We start from the raw sequence: 19,943 nt of genomic DNA on the forward strand, positions 1-19,943 counted from the left end.
GCGAAGCCAGTGCGCAGGCGCACTCCGTACCCCGCCCCCTCGCAGAAGAGGCCCCGCCCTCAAAGCCGGCAAGATGGCGGCGGCGCAGCCGACACAGTCGGGGAAGATCAGCCTGAAGGAACAGCGTTACGACCGGCAGCTGAGGTGGGCCTTCAGCCGTCGGAGGCGTCGGTTTGAAACCCGAACGCACTCTACTCCCCATTGCTTTGAGGAGAAGACAGTGAGGCCTAGTGGTCAGAGGCTCAGCTCGCATTGGGGAAGCAGGAGTTCAGGGCCCTTCCACCCAGCCCTATATCCCAGAATATCAAGGCAGAAAATCCCACATTATCTGAGTGTGGATTCAACCCAGTTCAAAGCATATACAGTAGAGTCTCGCTTATCCAACGTAAACGGGCTGGCAAAACGTTGGATAAGCGAATATGTTGGATAATAAGGAGGGATTAAGGAAAAGCCTATTAAACATCAAATTAGGTTATGATTTTAAAAATTAAGCACCAAAACATCATGTTATACAACAAATTTGACAGAAAAAGTACAGTTCAATAGGCAGTAATACTACATAGCAATTACCGTATTTACCAATTTAGCAGCAAAATATCACGATGTATTGAAAACATTGACTAGAAAAATGTGTTGGATAATCCAGAATGTTGGATAAGCGAGTGTTGGATAAATGAGACTCTACTGTATTGTGGGATTTTCTACCTTGATATTCTGGGATAGGGCTATGTGGAAGGGCCCTTGGTTACTATTATTATTACTTGTAATTCTGTGCATGGTTTCTGTTGCTCTGGAGCAGGGGTCCCCAAGCCTTTTAAGCATATATGTATAATTTATCCTGAGTATAGATACTATTCATGAGGATACTCAACTATAATACCTGTTATAATTCGTCATGGTTGATCATTTAGTACACTTCTGAGTGATTAGACAAGGCTCAGCTATAACAGTTAAGAAGCTAATGACTTCATGATATGGATGCCATTTGCTGATTTTTGCCTAGGAAACCTCTTTTGAAGGAAGTGACACTGTCTTTCTCCCTTTTTACTTCACTTACTGTCAGATTTGCATCCTGCCTTGCATTTTAGGAGCTTGGAATGCTCAAGTGGTTCCCCTTTCGTGTTCATCATAGCAATCCAGTGTGAGACCTCATGGTACGCTTTGCATTTAAGTGGGAAAGTAAACTTGGGCCTTCTCAGTCCAGATCCACTAAAATTATGGCAAGGGAATCTGCACCTCCCATCAACCCCAGTTAGTGTAGCCAGTGAGGAGGGATAATTGAATATATGTTTCTCATACTCAGTTGGAATGTTACACTACTCTGACTATCCAATATTATTTAATTGGGAGCTCTTTTCAAGAGTGGTGTCCTTCATATGCCCTATGTCCACTTGTTTCTGTTCTGTTTTATGCATTATGTCTCTGGTTTTGTGTTGCAGATTATGGGGTGACCATGGGCAAGAAGCTTTAGAGTCTGCTCATGTCTGTGTGATAAATGCAACTGCCACAGGAACAGAGATCCTTAAGAACTTGGTTCTGCCAGGTATAACTAATGATACAGAAAACAATAACTTTTTCCCAATAAGGCCTGTAATTTAGTGTAAGCAGTGTCTTTGTTTTTGTGTTTCAGGTGTGGGATCATTCACAATTGTAGATGGCTGTCAAGTCACTGGTGAAGATGTTGGAAATAGGTACTGTACTTTCAACAAGATTTGTTAATATATTCATTAGGAAAATTATGATCTATTGACTGGGGCAGGACAGAATCAAATTAGCAAAGGAGAAGACAAGTTATAGTTTGTTTTGTCTTCTATACTAGAATCATAGAATCATAGAATAGTAGAGTTGGAAGAGACCACATGGGCCATCTAGTCCAACCCCCTACTAAGAAGCAGGAAATCGCATTCAAAGCACCCCCGACAGATGGCCATCCAGCCTCTGTTTAAAAGCCTCCAAGGAAGGAGCCTCCACCACGGCCCCGGGGAGAGAGTTCCACTGTCGAACAGCTCTCACAGTGAGGAAGTTCTTCCTGATGTTCAGGTGGAATCTCCTTTCCTGTAGTTTGAAGCCATTGTTCCGTGTCCTAGTCTGCAGGGCAGCAGAAAACAAGCTTGCTCCCTCTTCCCTATGACTTCCCTTCACATATTTGTACATGGCTATCATGTCTCCTCTCAGCCTTCTCTTCTGCAGGCTAAACATGCCCAGCTCTTTAAGCTGCTCCTCATAGGGATTCTTGTTCTCCAGACCCTTAATCATTTTAGTCGCCCTCCTCTGGACGCTTTCCAGCTTGTCAACATCTCCCTTCAACTGTGGTGCCCAAAATTGGACACAGTATTCCAGGTGTGGTCTGACCAAGGCAGAATAGAGGGGGAGCATAACTTCCCTGGATCTAGACGCTATTCCCCTATTGATGCAGGCCAGAATCCCATTGGCTTTTTTAGCAGCTGCATCACATTGTTGGCTCATGTTTAACTTGTTGTCCACGAGGACTCCAAGGTCTTTTTCGCACACACTGCTGTCAAGCCAGGCGTCCCCCATTCTGTATCTTTGATTTCCATTTTTTCTGCCGAAGTGAAGTATCTTGCATTTGTCCCTGTTGAACTTCATTTTGTTAGTTTTGGCCCATCTCTCTAGTCTGTCAAGATCGTTTTGAATTCTGCTCCTGTCTTCTGGAGTGTTAGCTATCCCTCCCAGTTTTGTGTCGTCTGCAAACTTGATGATCGTGCCTTCTAACCCTTCGTCTAAGTCATTAATAAAGATGTTGAACAGAACCGGGCCCAGGACGGAGCCCTGCGGCACTCCACTTGTCACTTCTTTCCATGATGAAGACGACGCATTGGTGAGCACCCTTTGGGTTCGTTCGCTTAGCCAATTACAGATCCACCTAACCGTAGTTTTGTCTAGCCCACATTTTACTAGTTTGTTTGCCAGAAGGTCGTGGGGGACTTTGTCGAAGGCCTTACTGAAATCCAGGTACGCTACATCCACAGCATTCCCTGTATCGACCCAACTCGTAACTCTATCGAAAAAAGAGATCAGATTAGTCTGGCATGACTTGTTTTTGGTAAATCCGTGTTGACTATTAGCAATGACCGCATTTGTTTCTAAGTGTTCGCAGACCACTTCCTTGATGATCTTTTCCAGAATTTTGCCTGGTATTGATGTGAGGCTGACCGGACGGTAATTGTTTGGGTCGTTCTTTTTTCCCTTCTTGAAGATAGGGACCACATTCGCCCTCCTCCAATCTGCTGGGACTTCTCCCGTTTTCCAAGAACTCTCGAAGATAATTGCCAGTGGTTCTGAAATAACTTCCGCTAGTTCCTTCAGTACTCTTGGGTGTAGCTGATCTGGCCCTGGGGACTTGAATTCGTTTAGAGAGGCCAAGTGTTCCTGGACAACTTGTTTCCCTATTTGGGGTTGGATTTCCCCCAATCCTTCGTCCATTCCGTGTTGCTGAGGTTGAAGATGGCTTTCTTTTTCTGAGAAGACCGAGGCAAAGAAGGCATTAAGTAGTTCTGCCTTTTCCCTGTCCCCTGTCGCCATCACCCCATCTTCTCCTTGCAATGGCCCTATCGCCTCCTTTTTCTTCCTTTTTCTACCAACGTAAGCAAAAAAGCCTTTTTTGTTGTTTTTTATGTCCCTGGCAAGCCTGAGCTCATTTTGCGCTTTAGCCTTGCGAACCTTTTCCCTACAGGTGTTGGCTATACGTTTGAATTCTTCTTTGGTGATTTCTCCCCTTTTCCACTTCTTGTGCATGTCACTTTTGAGCTTTAGCTCAGTTAGAAGTTCTTTGGACATCCATTCTGGCTTCTTTGCAGTTGTCTTATTTTTCTTCTTTGTTGGCACTGTTTGCATTTGCGCCTTGAGTATTTCACTTTTGAAAAACTCCCATCCATCCTTAACTCCCTTGTTTTTTAATATCGGCGTCCATGGAATGCCGCTCAGTAATTCCTTCATTTTTTGGAAGTCAGCTCTCTTAAAGTCCAGAATGCGTGTTTGACTTGTCTTAGTTTCAGCATTCCTTTGTATTGCAAACTGCAGGAGCACATGGTCACTTGCCCCTAAGGATCCAACCACTTCAACTGTATTGATCAGGTCTTCCACATTTGTTAAGATTAGATCAAGAGTTGCTGATCCCCTTGTTGTCTCTTCTACTTTCTGGACCATAAAATTATCTGCAAGGCAAGTGAGGAATTTGTTGGACTTTGTACTCTTGGCTGAGTTTGTTTTCCAGCAGATATCGGGATAATTGAAATCGCCCATGACTACTATATCTCTTCTTTGTGCCTGTTTGGTCAGCTGTTGACAGAAGGCTTCATCAAGTCCTTCATCCTGACTCGGAGGTTGAAGGACTTGATAGTAGTACTATTCATGGAGTAAGCAACCAAACATGGTTAATAGACTGTGCCTAGACATGATATCTGCGTTGTTGTGTGTACTCTCATAATCATTTGGGGAATGATAAAACACTTTAAAGATTAAGATATTTTATTTGGCATAAGTTTGTATGGACTGCAGATCCCTTCAGTCAGATGCCTTTTTTAAAATGTGCCACAATAATCTTTGGCATGACTCCTTTCACAGTAAATTTTTGGATAAGGCAGTATTGACGTTTCATTTGAAGAGTTACAATATTGATTTTTTGGCGGGGGAGATACTTTAGAATCTTAAAAATACAGTTGTAGGGATAGGTGTGTTATATGAGTGGAATGTTTAACTTTAAAATATTTTGTCACAGTAACACTCTAAAGGAATGTCATTTTTTTTCTTTTAGTTTTTTTCTGCAAAGAAGCAATATTGGTCAGGTAATTTTTTTATATATGGTTTATTGAAGTACTGATATATATATAATTCAGTTGATAAAATAAATATTCCTTGCTTTTTCATAATGAAATGTTTGACACAGAATATGTTAGTAGTATGATAGCAAATATACACACACATACATCTACTTAGAGAATTGAATCCATTGAATTCATTGGGACTTACTCTCTGGCAGGTGTCTATAGAAGGGCTTTTAAAACTTTTCCACTCGGGACCCCATTCCTCCTGAGAAATGTTTATGTGACCTCAGGTATATAAAATAGTAGGGTTGAGCGAAAAAATCGTAAAAAGTCATTAATCGTAATAAATTCGTTAATCGTATTAATATTGAACTGGGTTCTGAGGTGGTTTGGCACTTCAGAATTAACCTTCCAATTCGAAGCGTTGGTGCCCATGCCTCGAAATACCTTTGGATAACCTTTGGATATATGAGAAAGTGTTTTAATTCAACCACCCATTGCTATTCAGAAGAGAAATCCCTTTCCCGTCCTGGAGTGGTTGGTTTCTATGGGGCTTTTAAACTGGCTTGCAGAAGTGGAGGGAACCTGGATTTGTAACCTCTGCAGGATCTCCCTTGCAATGTGCTGGCAAAACCCCAAACTAGAACTCCACCCAGGTTGGTGTGTGACTGACTTTCCACTTCAGGGAGAGAAGAAAATTGGAAATGGGCAGGGGAAGCAAACTATCACCCTGCTAAGGATTTTCCACAACTCCCCCCTATTATTTTAAATTACCCTGATATTATTATTATTATTATTATTATTATTATTATTATTATTATTATTGGCACCCCACTTTTTCTCTCTGGACTTGAGACAGAAAGGGTCTCATGTTAATATATATATATAATAGTATGGGAAGAGAAGGGTTGCATTTTAAATCTATGTTTCAGTAGTATTCCTTTTAAAATTCACTCTATATTTGTGTGTATGAGACATGGGTAAGCCCCATCCACTCCTGGTTAGAAGCAGGCTAAGCCCCATCAGAAGAAACCCACTCCTAGATTATCTTCTTATCCCAGATTATCTGGCAGTGTGGACTCATATAATCCAGTTCAAAGCAGATAATTTGGGATCAGATCCTGGGATAGAGTGTGAAAGAGTTATCAGGCTGGAGATACACTGCCCTAAATCCCAGGATCTGATCCCAGATTATCTGATTTAAAGTGGATTATATGAGTCCCCATTGCCATATAATCTGGGATAAGAAGAAATCTCGACCAAGGTTGGCACACAGACCCAATATGATTACAAACTTTAATTTTAAGAGCTTTGTGTTTAGCTTTGAACATCCTATGGCATCACCAGAAATCTAGCAAGACCTTAGGCAGTCTCAGTTCACACCTACAAGCATTATGGCAATTCTGTTCATACCTTTTCAGCCAAGGCATACCGTTTAAAACATACCTGTGCAGAAACAGAGTTTGGAATTAGAACACGCAATCTATTTTGTATAGTGTTTGCATAAAAATAATATCAATGGGAATGTACCCCCAGCTAAGTGTGCCTCGGACTGTAGTCATGCTAATTTGATTCATCTGATTCTTATTTTTAAACAGAATCGTGCCCAGTGTGCCACAGAATTGTTACAAGAATTGAATAATGAAGTGTCAGGACATTTTGTTGAAGAGGTTTGTATCAAATATGTTTGCACACATGAGTGTCTTAGATGTTGGGGGTAATTCAAAGGAATAGGTTACATGTCCATACTTCAGTTACACAATGTGGCTAAAGTATTGTAAGTATTTATTTTTGAACCAGTTGATTTGCAGCATTGTTCATTTCCTTCAAGCACACATGTGTTCATACAGACACACTGTCATATGACAGCATTGCATTCTGCAACTGAATGGGTTTGTGTCATCTGGTGTTCCCTCTTAACACTACAGCTTGTATGTGCTGCATGACATTGTAGGGTGGTCTTATTGAATGCAACTTTAAAGGGATGGGGAATGTATATGGCTGCAAATGTGCCATTCAGTGGTCACAGTTTAATGTAGTGTGAATTTCCCACTTTTCTAGCTTATAATCAGCTACAGTCTGTCCAAGACTCTTAAGCTCACCTTGTAGGTGGCATAGGCCACCTTTTGGAAGAGAGATGTAACATTTCAGATGTTACTTGTCTTTTCTATAATGCAAAGCTTACACTGTGCTTACTCATTTATGTGCATAGTAAAAACATGTTCAATTCATGACCAGATAAAAGAAAAATATCAAATTTGAATTATGTACTGTATTTTTATCTTATATCTTTTAATAATTCTATATTTTATGGTAATGGTGTTTTCACATGATGGCTCATCTAATTGTGTTTTAACTTTTTTATTATTAGGTTTTATAATCGGGTTTTAGTTCTATCTTGTTTTAAACCTTGAAAGTCTCCTTGAGTCCCATATTGGGAGAATAAATAACTAAAATATACATTTATCAAGTTATGTTTGTGCGTAATGATCTGATGTTCATGTCTTTCGTGCCTTCTCAAGGATCCAGATAAACTTCTAGACAACGATGCCTCATTTTTCTGTCGATTTAATGTAGTGATTGCAACTCAGCTTCCAGAGAGGTAAGCAAGCATATTTTAAAGTTTTATTTTAATATGTTTTCTTTTATTCTTGGCGGGAAGTCTTGCTACTGGTATCCAATAACAACATTACCAGACTCAAAGGTGGGCTGGCAGAGTAATCTAGACCTTGAGAGTCAGGAAAAACTGAAATGTATAATGGCTTTTCAGGTATCTGTCCTATAATTCATTCACCCAGTGTTTCCATACTTCCCTCTGTCCAAGATCAGTAGGAGCTCCCTAATCTGAAACATGGGCTTTGCTGAAGCTCATATATTTATGGCTGAATTAAAAGGAGACTAGAAATAATTTAAACAGCTTTAACAGGCATGAGAGATATCAATATAACGTGCAGAGCAAAGTGTAAATGTTATAAATGTTATCTCTTTAAAATGTCATATTTAATGAAAAAGCAGGATCTTAAACATCACTATTTATATTTTGTGGACATTAAATGAAATCTTAATGGTTTGTTGCAACTGGGTCTAGAGTAGACCCATTGACTCAGTTGTTGAATAGTGAGTCAGCACTTGATAAATCCACTTTTGCCAGGAGTGACAACAGAACTTAAGTTGTATCTTTTTATACTAGATATTGTGTGGCAATAGCAAACAGTTTGTAATGTTAGCAATACACAATCATTTGCAAAATAGTATTGATCAATATATGTCTTTCCCATTGCTTGTGCTTCATATCTGATACATTTTTGGCACTTTTCAGCACATTACTCCGGCTTGCTGAAGTTCTCTGGAATTACGACATTCCACTGTTGGTTTGTAGGACTTATGGATTAATAGGATATATGAGAATCATTATTAAAGAACATTCAGGTAAAATGTATGTAGTATTAAAGTTTTTGTTAATATTGAAATTGCTTTGATAAACGGCATTTTTAATTATATGTTCCTAGTTTGTCGGGTGTTCTGGTTATTGTATACCCCAGAAGATAATGTATTTAGGAAGTGATACTGAATAAAATAGTCAAACTGATAATTTGTTGCATAAATTATATAATCCAGTGACAAAGTGTAAGTTGGACTTGGTTTTAAATTTCCATTCTTTGCCATTTTATGGTGGTTTTTTCCTATTATGTTGTCACTTCAGGAAATGTTGTTAAATAGCCATGGTGGGGTGTATTTTCAAAGTATACAAACACGGCTATTTGTTTGACCTAATTTCTTGAAGTGATAACACACATCAGATGTGAAGCTTGATGTCCACTTCCAATTTGGTTTCTAATTATTTTTATGTCATTTTAATAGTTGTAGAATCTCACCCAGATAATGCTTTGGATGATTTGAGACTTGACAATCCATTTCCAGAACTGAAGGAGCATATTCAGTCTTTTGATTTGGATCATATGGAAAAAAAGGTTGGTATTATTATTCTGTTTAACAATAGACAAGTAGACTTTAGAGACAATTCATGGATTTCTTCTAAAAGAAGAAATCTTCTAGAAGAACTGGGACTCAATACAATTGTGAGTTCCAACTAGCGTGTGTGTGTGTGTGTGTGTGTGTGTGTGTGTGTATATATATATATATATATCCTTGATTCAGTAGGATTTACGTAAGTGTTGCTTTACCATTGTGTTTATTTCAGATGAGATTAGCAATTATATTTAAAATTACAGACTGCACCCACTATCTTTTTGTTTTAAAAAAGTATCTTTTAGAAGTGGGGAATGGCTAACTTGCATTTACTTTAATAATAATAATAATAATAATAATAATAATAATAATTATTATTATTATTATATTTTATTGCCTGTCTCCTTTTGACTTCACAACATTGTCAAAGACATCTATAAAAGCACATGTTAAAACATACAATAGTTAAAATGCAGTCATATAAACACATATTAATACATACACATATTAACATACATGACACATATGGAGTGAAAACTGTTTTGTTGCATGGAATAATTTAATGAGTCTACTGTGGAAAATTGTGGTAAACATATTTGTTCTAAAAAAAATTGAGTTATGCTTTTTGAATAAATTCCTTTAGCACAGGACTGTCATCTCCACATATATTGTTGTTTACAATTGTTATGTGTTTTATTGCATTTTGTTACGTGTTTTATGGAGTTTTTATTGTATTTGTTTATTTTGTTGTGTGTAAGCCGCTTCAAGTCCCTTTTGGGAGATGGTGGTGGGATGTAAATAAAACTGCTGCTATTATTATTATTGTTGTTGTTGTTGTTGTTATTGTTATTATTATTATATTTGCCAAGCCAAAGCAGCCAGCTCAAGGCATATTCAATAAAAAATGACAAACATTTTAAAAAAATTCATAGCTACTATTGGGATATTTTAATAAAGGGTAAAACCTATCAATTTCTGGTGCTGGCCTGATTTTCAAAGTCACATATAACCTCATCACATATAATTTTAATCATGCATTCTTTGCACCACTGCCCAGCCTTTTATTATTTTAATCTGCTGTATTGTTTTTATTTGGCAGTTTACTCACCATTATTTTGTTAAAATTTTGGTTTAATTTGTGTAATGTTAAATGTCAATGATGTTTGTTTTATTATGAATGTATTTTATTTTGTTAATTGTGTAAATTTGGGCTTGGCCCCATGTTAGCCACCCCGAGTCCCTGTGGGGAAATGGAGGCGGGGTATAAAAATAAAGTTGTTGTTGTTGTTGTTATTGTTATTGTTATTATATATGAATATATAAAATATGCTGTAAATTACATGAACATTGTTGAAAGCAATTCTGCTGCTTTACCTATTTCTTCATTTGTGTGTTGAACTTAGTTCACATAACAATACAGCATCTATTTTTTTCTTTTACTATACCTGGTTTACATTTGCATTCACAGGAACACAGCCATATCCCATGGATTGTGATTGTATCCAAGTATCTAGAAATATGGTATAATGAGGTATGTTGATGTATGATGGAAACCTAACACTTGCAGTGCTTTGCGCTGAAGAACATTGAGCATTATGCATTATGAGGTTTCTATTACATGTTTTAGGACAGAATCTGTAACCTTGTAAACTACTCTGCATGAGATTGTTGCTTATGGCTTCCAACAGCTTTTAAATGTTGGGGTCCCCTTCACTCAGTGTTGGGGACATGAAAAATTTGGCAACAATATAAATACCAACCATTTAAATGAATCTGTTAGCAACAAGGGTTAGGATTTACAGTAGACTCTGCAGAAAATGCGTCAACTGTACTGCATAAGAAGAGAAATCAGCCTGTTTAGCAAGCCTTTCAAATGCTGATTTATTATAAATAAATATTTGATTTTTATAACTTTTATATACCTGTGGTCATGTAAAATGTATTGGGCAGAAAGGAGTGGTGAATGAAAAAGTTTAAGAAGCCCTGAGCTAAATGGTAATCGGAGAGATGAAGTCTCAAACTTAGTTAACCATGAATAAAACAGAGCATGTTGTGTTCATTCAGTCGCTACAGTTTTGTTTTTCTGTTTTTATTCCCTCTTACTGAAGCATGAAATATTAAGCACTGCATGGAATAAAAGGGCTGTGTATATCGCCTTGTTTCCCTGTTCAGACCCCACTGAGGCAGTGAGTAAACAAGGGAACCAAGGCTGTACCAAGGCCTCCTCTGTAGGTGGATGCTGCAACCATATTGAACTGTATGGTGTCTTTATTCAGTAATTTGATTTCTCTTCTTTGAAGCATATGATTCTTCTGCAGCTTTAGCTTGCTATTAATTGTGGCTTTTATGTAAAGCTTTTAAAAAACCATCCTGGTGGGGGTTTTTTTAAGGGAAGGAGACCAAGTATATAGTTGGTTGACGTTAGTAGTCATGAGATCGTAAAACGGATTCATGATCTCGTATTTTTGGAGCTTACATTTATAGTTATTACTGGCTGAATATTACCCCCCAAATTTACTTTTTAAAAGCCATGCATAACTGCAGCTGAGGAGCTGGGTATGTTTAGCCTGCAGAAGAGAAGGTTGAGAGGAGACATGGTTGCCATGTGTAAATATTTGAAAGGATATCATAAAGAAGAGGGAGCAGACTTGGTTGCTGCTACCGTGGAGACTAGAACTCAGAGCAGTGGGCTCAAATGACAGGAAAGGGGATTCCACCTGAACATTAGGAAGAATTTCCTGATTTTAAGAGCTGTTCAACAGTGGACCTCTCTGTTTTGGAGTGTAGTGGAAACTCTTTTGAGTCTTACGCAGAGACTGGACGGCCATCTGTCAGGGGTACTTTGTATTTTTCCTGCATGGCAGGGAATTGGAATGGATCTCTTCCAACTCTATGCTTTCCAAGGTGCTGTGTATTGAGGCACTGGTGCAATCTCATTTAACACTCCTTGATGGTCACTGAGTGCATTGGGAGAACCAGTTGCAGAAAGATCCTGTTTGGGACAGGAGCAGAAAGGCTATTGTAAAAAGGAGTTGAATGATGGGCTTCATTTCTCCCATGTTTGAGGAACTAGAGTTGATTGTAATACATGTCTGGCACACTTTGGCTCCTTCTACACTGTGAGATAATCCACATTATTTGCTTTGAACTGGATTATATGAGTCTACACTGCCATATAATCCTGTTCAAATCAGATAATCTGGATTTTATATGACAGTGTAGGGCTCCTTCCACGCAACTGTATAAAATCCACATTGAACTGGATTATATGGCAGTATGGACTCAGGTAACCCAGTTCAAAGCAGATATTGTGTATGATCTGCCTTGATATTCTGGGTTATATGCCTGTGTGGAAGGGCCCTAGGAGAGGCCTCTGTTAATTACTTGGACAGTACAAATCTTAGAAAATAAGGAATTCTTGTCTTCTCAGGTTTCAGCTGTATAAACATTCACACCTGGGGAGATGCTGAAGGCAGTTGATCATAGAAATGGCCAGCCTTCTTGGCTAAATCCCTTGTAAAGCTACAACCCCACTGATTTCAGAGTATTGAGCCACAGCAGTTAAAGTGGCGCCAAACTACTTTAACTCTACAGTGTAGATGCATCTTTAGACTACTGTTTGTTAACTAGCTTGTAATGATTGAATGTATGTCCTCATTTTTTTCCATTTAGAACAGCGGTCAGATGCCTAAGAACTATAAAGAAAAGGAGGCTTTCCGGGAGATGATTAGGCAAGGTAATACCAAATGGGAGCTTTTGTCAACATATACCAGATGGCGTCATTATTTTTGCCAGGATGTTTCAAAGAGGCATATCAAAACCAGAAAGATATACAGTTTCTTGTCAGAATTTGATTAACGTCGGAATAACTTGTTCTCACTCCAGTTCCTTCATTTAATAATTTATTTCTAACTAGGCATCTTAAAGAATGAAAATGGAGGGCTGGAAGATGAAGAAAACTTTGAAGAAGCAATTAAAAATGTGAACACAGCTGTGATGGCTACTAAGGTAAATCATGGACCTCATATAATCTTAACTGCATAAAACTGAATCCTTCATTGGAAAAGGTTGGTGAAGTAATTCTTTTTTTTTGTTTTCTTTATAGATACCAGTTTGTATTGAAGACATTTTCAATGATGATCATTGTAATAATCTTTCACAGCAGGTAATATATACAAATAACTTGAGTCAATGCCCAGTGTTTAGCTTCTCTGAATAGAAAAACATTAATTTCTTGTTCTCTTAGACTCCACCATTTTGGATTTTGGCTCGCGCTGTAAAGGAATTTGTGGCCAAAGAAGGTCAAGGAAATTTACCTGTGAGGGGTATAATTCCAGATATGATAGCAGATTCTAGTAAATTTATTAAATTGCAAAATATGTAAGTATTTTTACGGTTGTTTAGCTTTATATTAGATTAAGGTTGAACAGATTTTTTTTCTTGTGAGATTTCTAGCCAATTTGTATATTTTCTTAAAGCATATTGGCATACAAGTTAGTTGTAAACATATACCTGTAGGGAATTTACAGTGTAATGCCTTTCTTTTCCTGGTCCGTGAAAGAGTTCAATTTTTTCATGAACCATATGCTTAAGTTTGCATCAGAATGTTGTCGATAACTGCTTAGTTCACTTGCCACTTCATTGATTTTACTATCTGTATTCACATTGGTGATGGCATGTGTTGAAGAAGAAAGACAGTATAGGCTATTTCCAGCTATTGTCTTCCTGTTTCTTTGGGCAGTGTAATTCATTTGACACTGCTAATTTAGAGCAGAAATGTTATAAATGCATACTTTTGTTTTACTTTTTTTTTAAAAAAAAAAAGATATCGAGAAAAAGCGAAGAAAGATGCTGACGCTGTGGCCAACTATGCTGCCAAACTGCTGCAGTCCGTGGGCAAGGTGAGGTATAAAGTTGTGTTTGATGTTGCCTTGCTTTTAACACGAAAATGTCACTTGTGCCAAAGATTTGTATTTTATGACACCACAAATGACTTGGAAGAGTGACAAAATTATTTTGTGCTAGAGCAAATGTAATGTGAGCAAGAAAATTGTTCAGTTTTGGATTTTTAGTAGAAGATTTAATGAAAAGCACTACCATTCATGCGACTTTGCCCATGTATAGTATAGTGGTCTGAATGTTTTATTAGGACATGGGGGTACATCTACACTGTAAAATGAATGCCTTTTAACATCAGTTTACCTGTCATGGACTTGGTGAATTGAAGATTGAGCATTATTCTTTACTTACTTTATGATGGCTGGATCTCTTCTCTTTAATTTAAAATGCATGTGGGCGTTTTGTTGCCGGAGAACTCCATCCGGAGTCCCCGGCCTCTTTTCAGCAGCTGCCTGCCCTGCGGTCACCTTTACTGGGTCCAGGGATCCCTGCCACTTGAGGGGATAGGGTTCCACACAACCATCGGCGGGTGACCTACAGGCTTTGCGGTCCCCCCAACCTTAGTCCGTCAGCGGGGATGGGGCTATCGCTCCTCCAGCCGCTCATGAAGATTGGTCCTCTGAGAGCTCTGAGGACCCAGACGATCGCCTTTCATGCCACCCCGGAAACTCCTTGATATACACTGTTTTGAAATGTTTTTATATAAGCAATATATAAATATTTGCACATCAAGAATAAGAATAGCACCTTTCACTGAATACAAGAGTGATGGGAGCTGAAACAGTACATAGAAGTTTACTCCTTGTGATTACCTGGTACATGTAGTTGTAGAAGACTGACACAAATATTTTTAGGTTTTTTTATTGCTTTCCATGTATTAATAAAGAGCTAAGTTGAAATTAATTTTACCAACTAACTGTGATAAAAAACTAATGTTAATTTAGGGAAAATAATATTGTATTTTATAGGCACCAGAATCCATTTCTCAGAAAGAATTGAAGCTACTTTGTAAGTATTTGTTTTTTCTTTGCTGCTGTGTAACAAAATGATATTAATGAACATTATTATTACTACTGCTGTAACTTTTTCATTCATATTTCACATTTCCTCCAATTGTCAAGTAAGCTTATCAATATAGTTTACTAGATATTTACAGTGGTTTTCCACAAGGGGTGAGTTATTTATTATATCGGGGCTTACGTTCAGAAGAATCTTGCTAGAGTACATCATATGTTTTAAATTCTGAATAGGAATAGGTATAGCATCCATTACCAGTGTGCATACAGAGCTACCAGTGTCATTATAGTGAATGAAGGAAATTATCCTTAAAGCAGTAAGGAGATTGTGCAGAGCATTGGGACCGAGTTGCTTTCCCTCTCTCATTGGATAATGTTATGAAATAATAAACTTAATTGATTTTGAAGGAAGTTGATTAATGTTCTTCATATTCGAGCTGGAGAAAAGTTCAGTAAAACCTATTAATACTCTTTGTCCTTTAGAGAAAGTAATCGGAGGACAACTCTTTTGTAGTTTATTTGAATGATGTCAATAGATTCCATTTTTGTAAAGGTATTAAAAAAACTTATAGTGAATTTTATAAGGCACCAGGTTTATGCCATGTTAAAATAATTTCCAAAGATCTAATAGTTTTGTTTTATAAAATGCTGCTTTACATGCTATTTTTCCCTTCTTCCCAACATTGATACACTGTGTTTAGGTAGCAACTCAGCATTTCTCCGAGTAGTGCGATGTAGATCTCTTTCTGAAGAGTACGGGGTAAACACTGCAAATAAGGAAGAGATAAGTAAGGAGCTCACTTAGTTATCTGTATTCTGAGTACAATTTCATTGGCAAGCCATGCTGCTGTTTTTTCTTGTTTCTTCTATAACATGGGAATAGAATCAAAGTAGTTGCAGGGAAGTAGTTGCAGTGAGCAACCAACAAATCAGTAGTGGAAAGATGAGGATGAATACATCTTGCTCTCCCTGTTATGAAAGCATTCCTTATTTGTTTGTAATATCTAAATCATTCCTTCATGAGAAACAACTTTTAGGGATTATTTTATCAGATCCAAAGATATATTTTAAAATGCCTAAAGATTTAGATTATGAAATTACTGAATTAGGCTTAATGAGATTTTAGTTCCTGCTGTTTCAGTAGTTCTGCTCATAAGTATGAATAATAATAATAATATCTGTTATTACATTATTCATTTCTATATCACCTGTCTACCAAGTTAGCTAACAGCATATTTGAAAACAGTACAGATTAAAATGCAACAAAAAGATTGATAAAAGTATAAATATAAATCTTATTTGAGAAGCAGTTCAACAATTTTAAAGCTAAAAGGTTAGACATTAAAAATTAACCTGGACCCACACAATCTGGGTTTGCCCAGTGAATTTGGAAATCTAAAGTGACAAGTTTGCAGTCAACACTTCCCATGAAAAGCAACTGTTATTCATGTGCATTTATGTGTATTGAATGTGGTTATTTTGTACTGTTACTGCTTATGATTGCATGCACAAGTAGGACAGATGTTTAGTATAACATTCGAGAGTATTATTTTGATTTTTTTTTAAATGCCTGAGTCCTAAAAAGAAAGACACGAGGGTGATTGGATCAGTCTGACATTAATTTTTTCCAAGTGTAGTAGTTGTGAGGTTGTCAGCATTTAAGTAAGGCAGTGGGAGTTGCCTCTTGAAATAGGAAATAAGAGAGACATGGCTTTTCCTACGGTTGTGAGTCCAACATATTTAGTAGAAAAGGGGCTGGATCTCCAGTAATTATTTCTAAATACTAAAATAGAATACCAGAAGCTCAATTTTACCCAAAAGTGATAAATTCAGAAGGTCTTTAGTGGAGTTAGAATATGTTTCTCTATAGGTTGGGAAATGTAGAAAAGAATTAAGATTGGTACTAGTATTTTTTAAAAAAATTAATGAACTTATCATCTGTGTGATAATAATAGATTGTGTTTCTTTTCCTTTAAAAGTTTCTCATATGGATAATCCAGATAGCGAGATGGTGCTGTACTTAATGTTACGAGCTGTCGATAGATTTTTTAAACACCATGGTAGATACCCAGGTAACATTACTTTAATTTTTTCCAGTACAATAATATAGAGTATAGACAAAAACTAAAAACAGTTAATTTTTGTTTGTACGTGGTATACTAATACTTATTTAGTTTGTTATCTCCTCCGCCTGAATATTTGTATTCCACTTTTTCCCAAAACTTGAATAGAAGACAGCTTACAAATTACAGAAAAGTTAAAGCCTACAAGAGATGAATATTAAAATAGAATTGTTTATGTTGTTCCCTACGATACAAAATTAATAGCATTCTGTGTTTAAAATTTCATAAATCTTTAGATTTTCTGGTATTTTTATATATGTGGCACATGCACAAATTTGGCTGTGTCACATGAATAAAATTGGAAACATTTGCTAAGACCTTAGAAAAGGTCCTTTGCTCACTTGTATTGCAAGATTATTTTAAAGGCAGATATTTATTATTGGTATAGACCAGTCAATGGACAAAAATCATGAACAAAAACATGGTATGCAATGACACAGAGAAATTAAAATTCAGTTTAAACAATAAAATCAATCAGGTTTGTAATAGGAGAGCTCCTGTCCATAGTGCAATGTCATATTAAACCTAATTACAATGAAATGCCAACTTTCTATTTTATTTTAATTCTTTTTAGGGGTTTATAACTACCAGGTGGAGGATGATATTGGAAAACTGAAATCATGCCTCAATAGTTTTCTTCAGGAATATGGATTGCCTGTAACTGTGAAGGATGATTACATCCATGAATTGTAAGTGTTACATATGGTAAAAATAATATTTTCCTAGAGATTTACATGAGATCATAAATATTATTGTTCTTTTCTTTTGGTGTAGTTGTCGTTACGGAGCTGCTGAGCCCCATATTACTGCAGCATTTTTGGGAGGTAAGGATATTAGTACCACAAACTATTGAATTATTACGTGAATATGTCCATAGTGTCTTTTTGATCTAATAGGATTTTGGAACATTGGTTCAAACATTTTTCTGTTATGAAAGCATTATTTTCCAAGTTGTGAATGGTCCATGTGCTGTTTTAACTTTTATTTAGGCAGGTGGGATACACACTATAAAATCAGAGGTATAAGACATCATTTAGTGCATTTGATTTTGCCATGATTAAAAACAAATTACTCATTTTGCAACCTACAGTATTTCTAGTGTGTATACATTGTTTGGGTAAGAACCATAATTTATGTTCCCGGGTTCTGTGCATATTTTTGATTTGATCTTCTATGTTCATGTCAGTGAGTGAGATCATGCATGCCTTTTAATGATCAACAAGATTGTGGTGTTAAAATTTGCACCGGAAGAACAGCTAAGCTGAAACCATGAGTATGAAAGTACCAGACTGGCACACATCTATTGCCCCTTCTACAATGCCATATAATCCAGATTATCAAAGCAGATAATCCACATTATCTGCTTTGAACACAGATAATCTCGATTTTATATGGCAGTGTAGAAGGGGCCTATGCCGTCGAAAACCTAAAGCTAGGATACAGCTAATTGGATCAAGGTTTTTTTTTAAATGTGATGAACTATAGAGATTGACATTAACCATTAACAACTTGGGAAATAATGTCACCAATTTAAAGTGTTCATTCCCAGATTGGACAGTAACCCCTAGAAACCCCAAGCAGCATTGCCAGTGATAAAGAGATCTGGAGGTTAGAGTCCAAAACATTTGAAGAGCCAAAAACTGAGAACCACTAATTGAAAAGACACTTTGAAATTTGCCTAGTCTCTCTACTCATGGTAGTTACAGAGCTTCAAATGACAAGATATGAATGACAGGAAGGCTTTTATTTTGAGGGATTGAAGGTCTGAATTCAGACAGGGATCATTTTTATCACCCAACTTCTGATAACAGTTAAACCAGACAGGCCAGGTTAGCATGAACACTCAACTTTGGAGTCTTGGGAGTCCCAGGATATTTACATGTTAATATTTTAAGTTATCTATTATAAGTATCCATGTACAGGCAGTCCTCGAGTTACAAATACCTGACTTACAAACAACTCATAGTTAAGAACGGGGGTGAGAACGTTGTCTAGAGAACATTGCACTTTTGGAATTCTCCATACTTCATACTTATCAGGTGTCATCTAATAAATAAACCAACTTGCAGGGTTACTTCCAGTCAGGTTTTGTGGTTTGTGTTTACATATTTTAAAGGAACATCTGACAGTCTTCCCAAACTTGAAACTACCAAGTTTCCTTTTTAAAATTTTTCATGTTTTATATGCTACAGTCTATAGGTTTTACCAAGTTATATTCTGGTTTTTTTTTATGTAAATAGGGTGTGCAGTTGCCAACTGAAATTTTTCTGACATAAAATATAAGAACTGGTCTCTTAGGGCCCTTCCACACTGCCCCTTTATCCCAGGATCTGATCCCAGGCTAGTTGGCAGTGGGGAGTCATGTATTCCAGTTTAAAGCAGATAATTTGGGATCAGATCCTCAGATAAAGGGCAGTGTGGAAGGGCCCTTAGATGTTCTGACCCAAATCTTTCAAGCCTTTGTAGTCTTTCACGACAAGTGTAGTCTGCAAATATTTTTCCACTAAGCTAAATCAACTCTGGGAATTATGAAATTAATGTAACCTTCTTCGCTAACATAGGGCAGCATTTGGGAGTGGGGGGATAAATAGGATTGCACGTGGGTTCCCAAGTATCAGGCTTCTAATGTCATATCAATTCTGTCTTGTTTTACAGGAGTTGGTGCTCAGGAGGCTGTGAAAATTATTACAAAACAATTTGTTATTTTTAATAACACCTACATTTACAATGGCATGTCACAAACCTCAGCAACATTCAAACTGTAGGCTATCACAGAACAGATTGTTAAAACTGTAGCTGCTTTTATTTTCCATATTGTTCTGTACAGTATTCTGGTGAAGTATTTACTAACACTTTTGCATAACATCATCCAAACATACTTCAAATTGTAATAAATATGTTCTTGTATTTTACTAAAAGACAGTGGAAAAAGGAAGGTTGCATATTTTAAAAACATGAGTACATTGATTGGTATTCCTGGTTCTTCATGTGCTTTTAGAGAAAAACACTTCTGTTCTTTTCCGTTGGTATCAGAATTTCACCTCTAACATAGCCAGTAGCTTGCTTATATCACTCAGGAGAGTATGTCTGAACATTTGTTAAATAAATACCTATTTGAATCAAAAGACCTGCAGGAAGTGTGATATATTGTC

General features: G+C 37.0%; 1 protein-coding gene across 1 annotated transcript; it reads left to right on the forward strand.

The window, feature by feature from the left end:
• The first annotated feature begins 8 nt into the window (after positions 1-8).
• nae1 (NEDD8 activating enzyme E1 subunit 1) lies at positions 9-19,916 on the forward strand. Its single transcript, XM_003225364.4, has 20 exons — positions 9-144; positions 1,440-1,543; positions 1,631-1,691; positions 4,775-4,805; positions 6,383-6,454; positions 7,307-7,386; positions 8,104-8,213; positions 8,646-8,755; positions 10,222-10,284; positions 12,426-12,489; positions 12,670-12,761; positions 12,859-12,918; positions 13,000-13,133; positions 13,579-13,654; positions 14,621-14,660; positions 15,370-15,456; positions 16,648-16,740; positions 17,366-17,480; positions 17,566-17,615; positions 19,447-19,916. The coding sequence occupies exons 1-20, from the start codon at positions 74-76 to the stop codon at positions 19,554-19,556; spliced, it is 1,623 nt and encodes a 540-aa protein (XP_003225412.1). The 5' UTR covers positions 9-73; the 3' UTR covers positions 19,557-19,916.
• Positions 19,917-19,943: the final 27 nt, after the last annotated feature.

The sequence above is a fragment of the Anolis carolinensis genome, unplaced genomic scaffold, assembly GCF_035594765.1.
Source record: "Anolis carolinensis isolate JA03-04 unplaced genomic scaffold, rAnoCar3.1.pri scaffold_9, whole genome shotgun sequence".
In the NCBI taxonomy this organism is placed as follows: domain Eukaryota; kingdom Metazoa; phylum Chordata; class Lepidosauria; order Squamata; family Dactyloidae; genus Anolis; species Anolis carolinensis.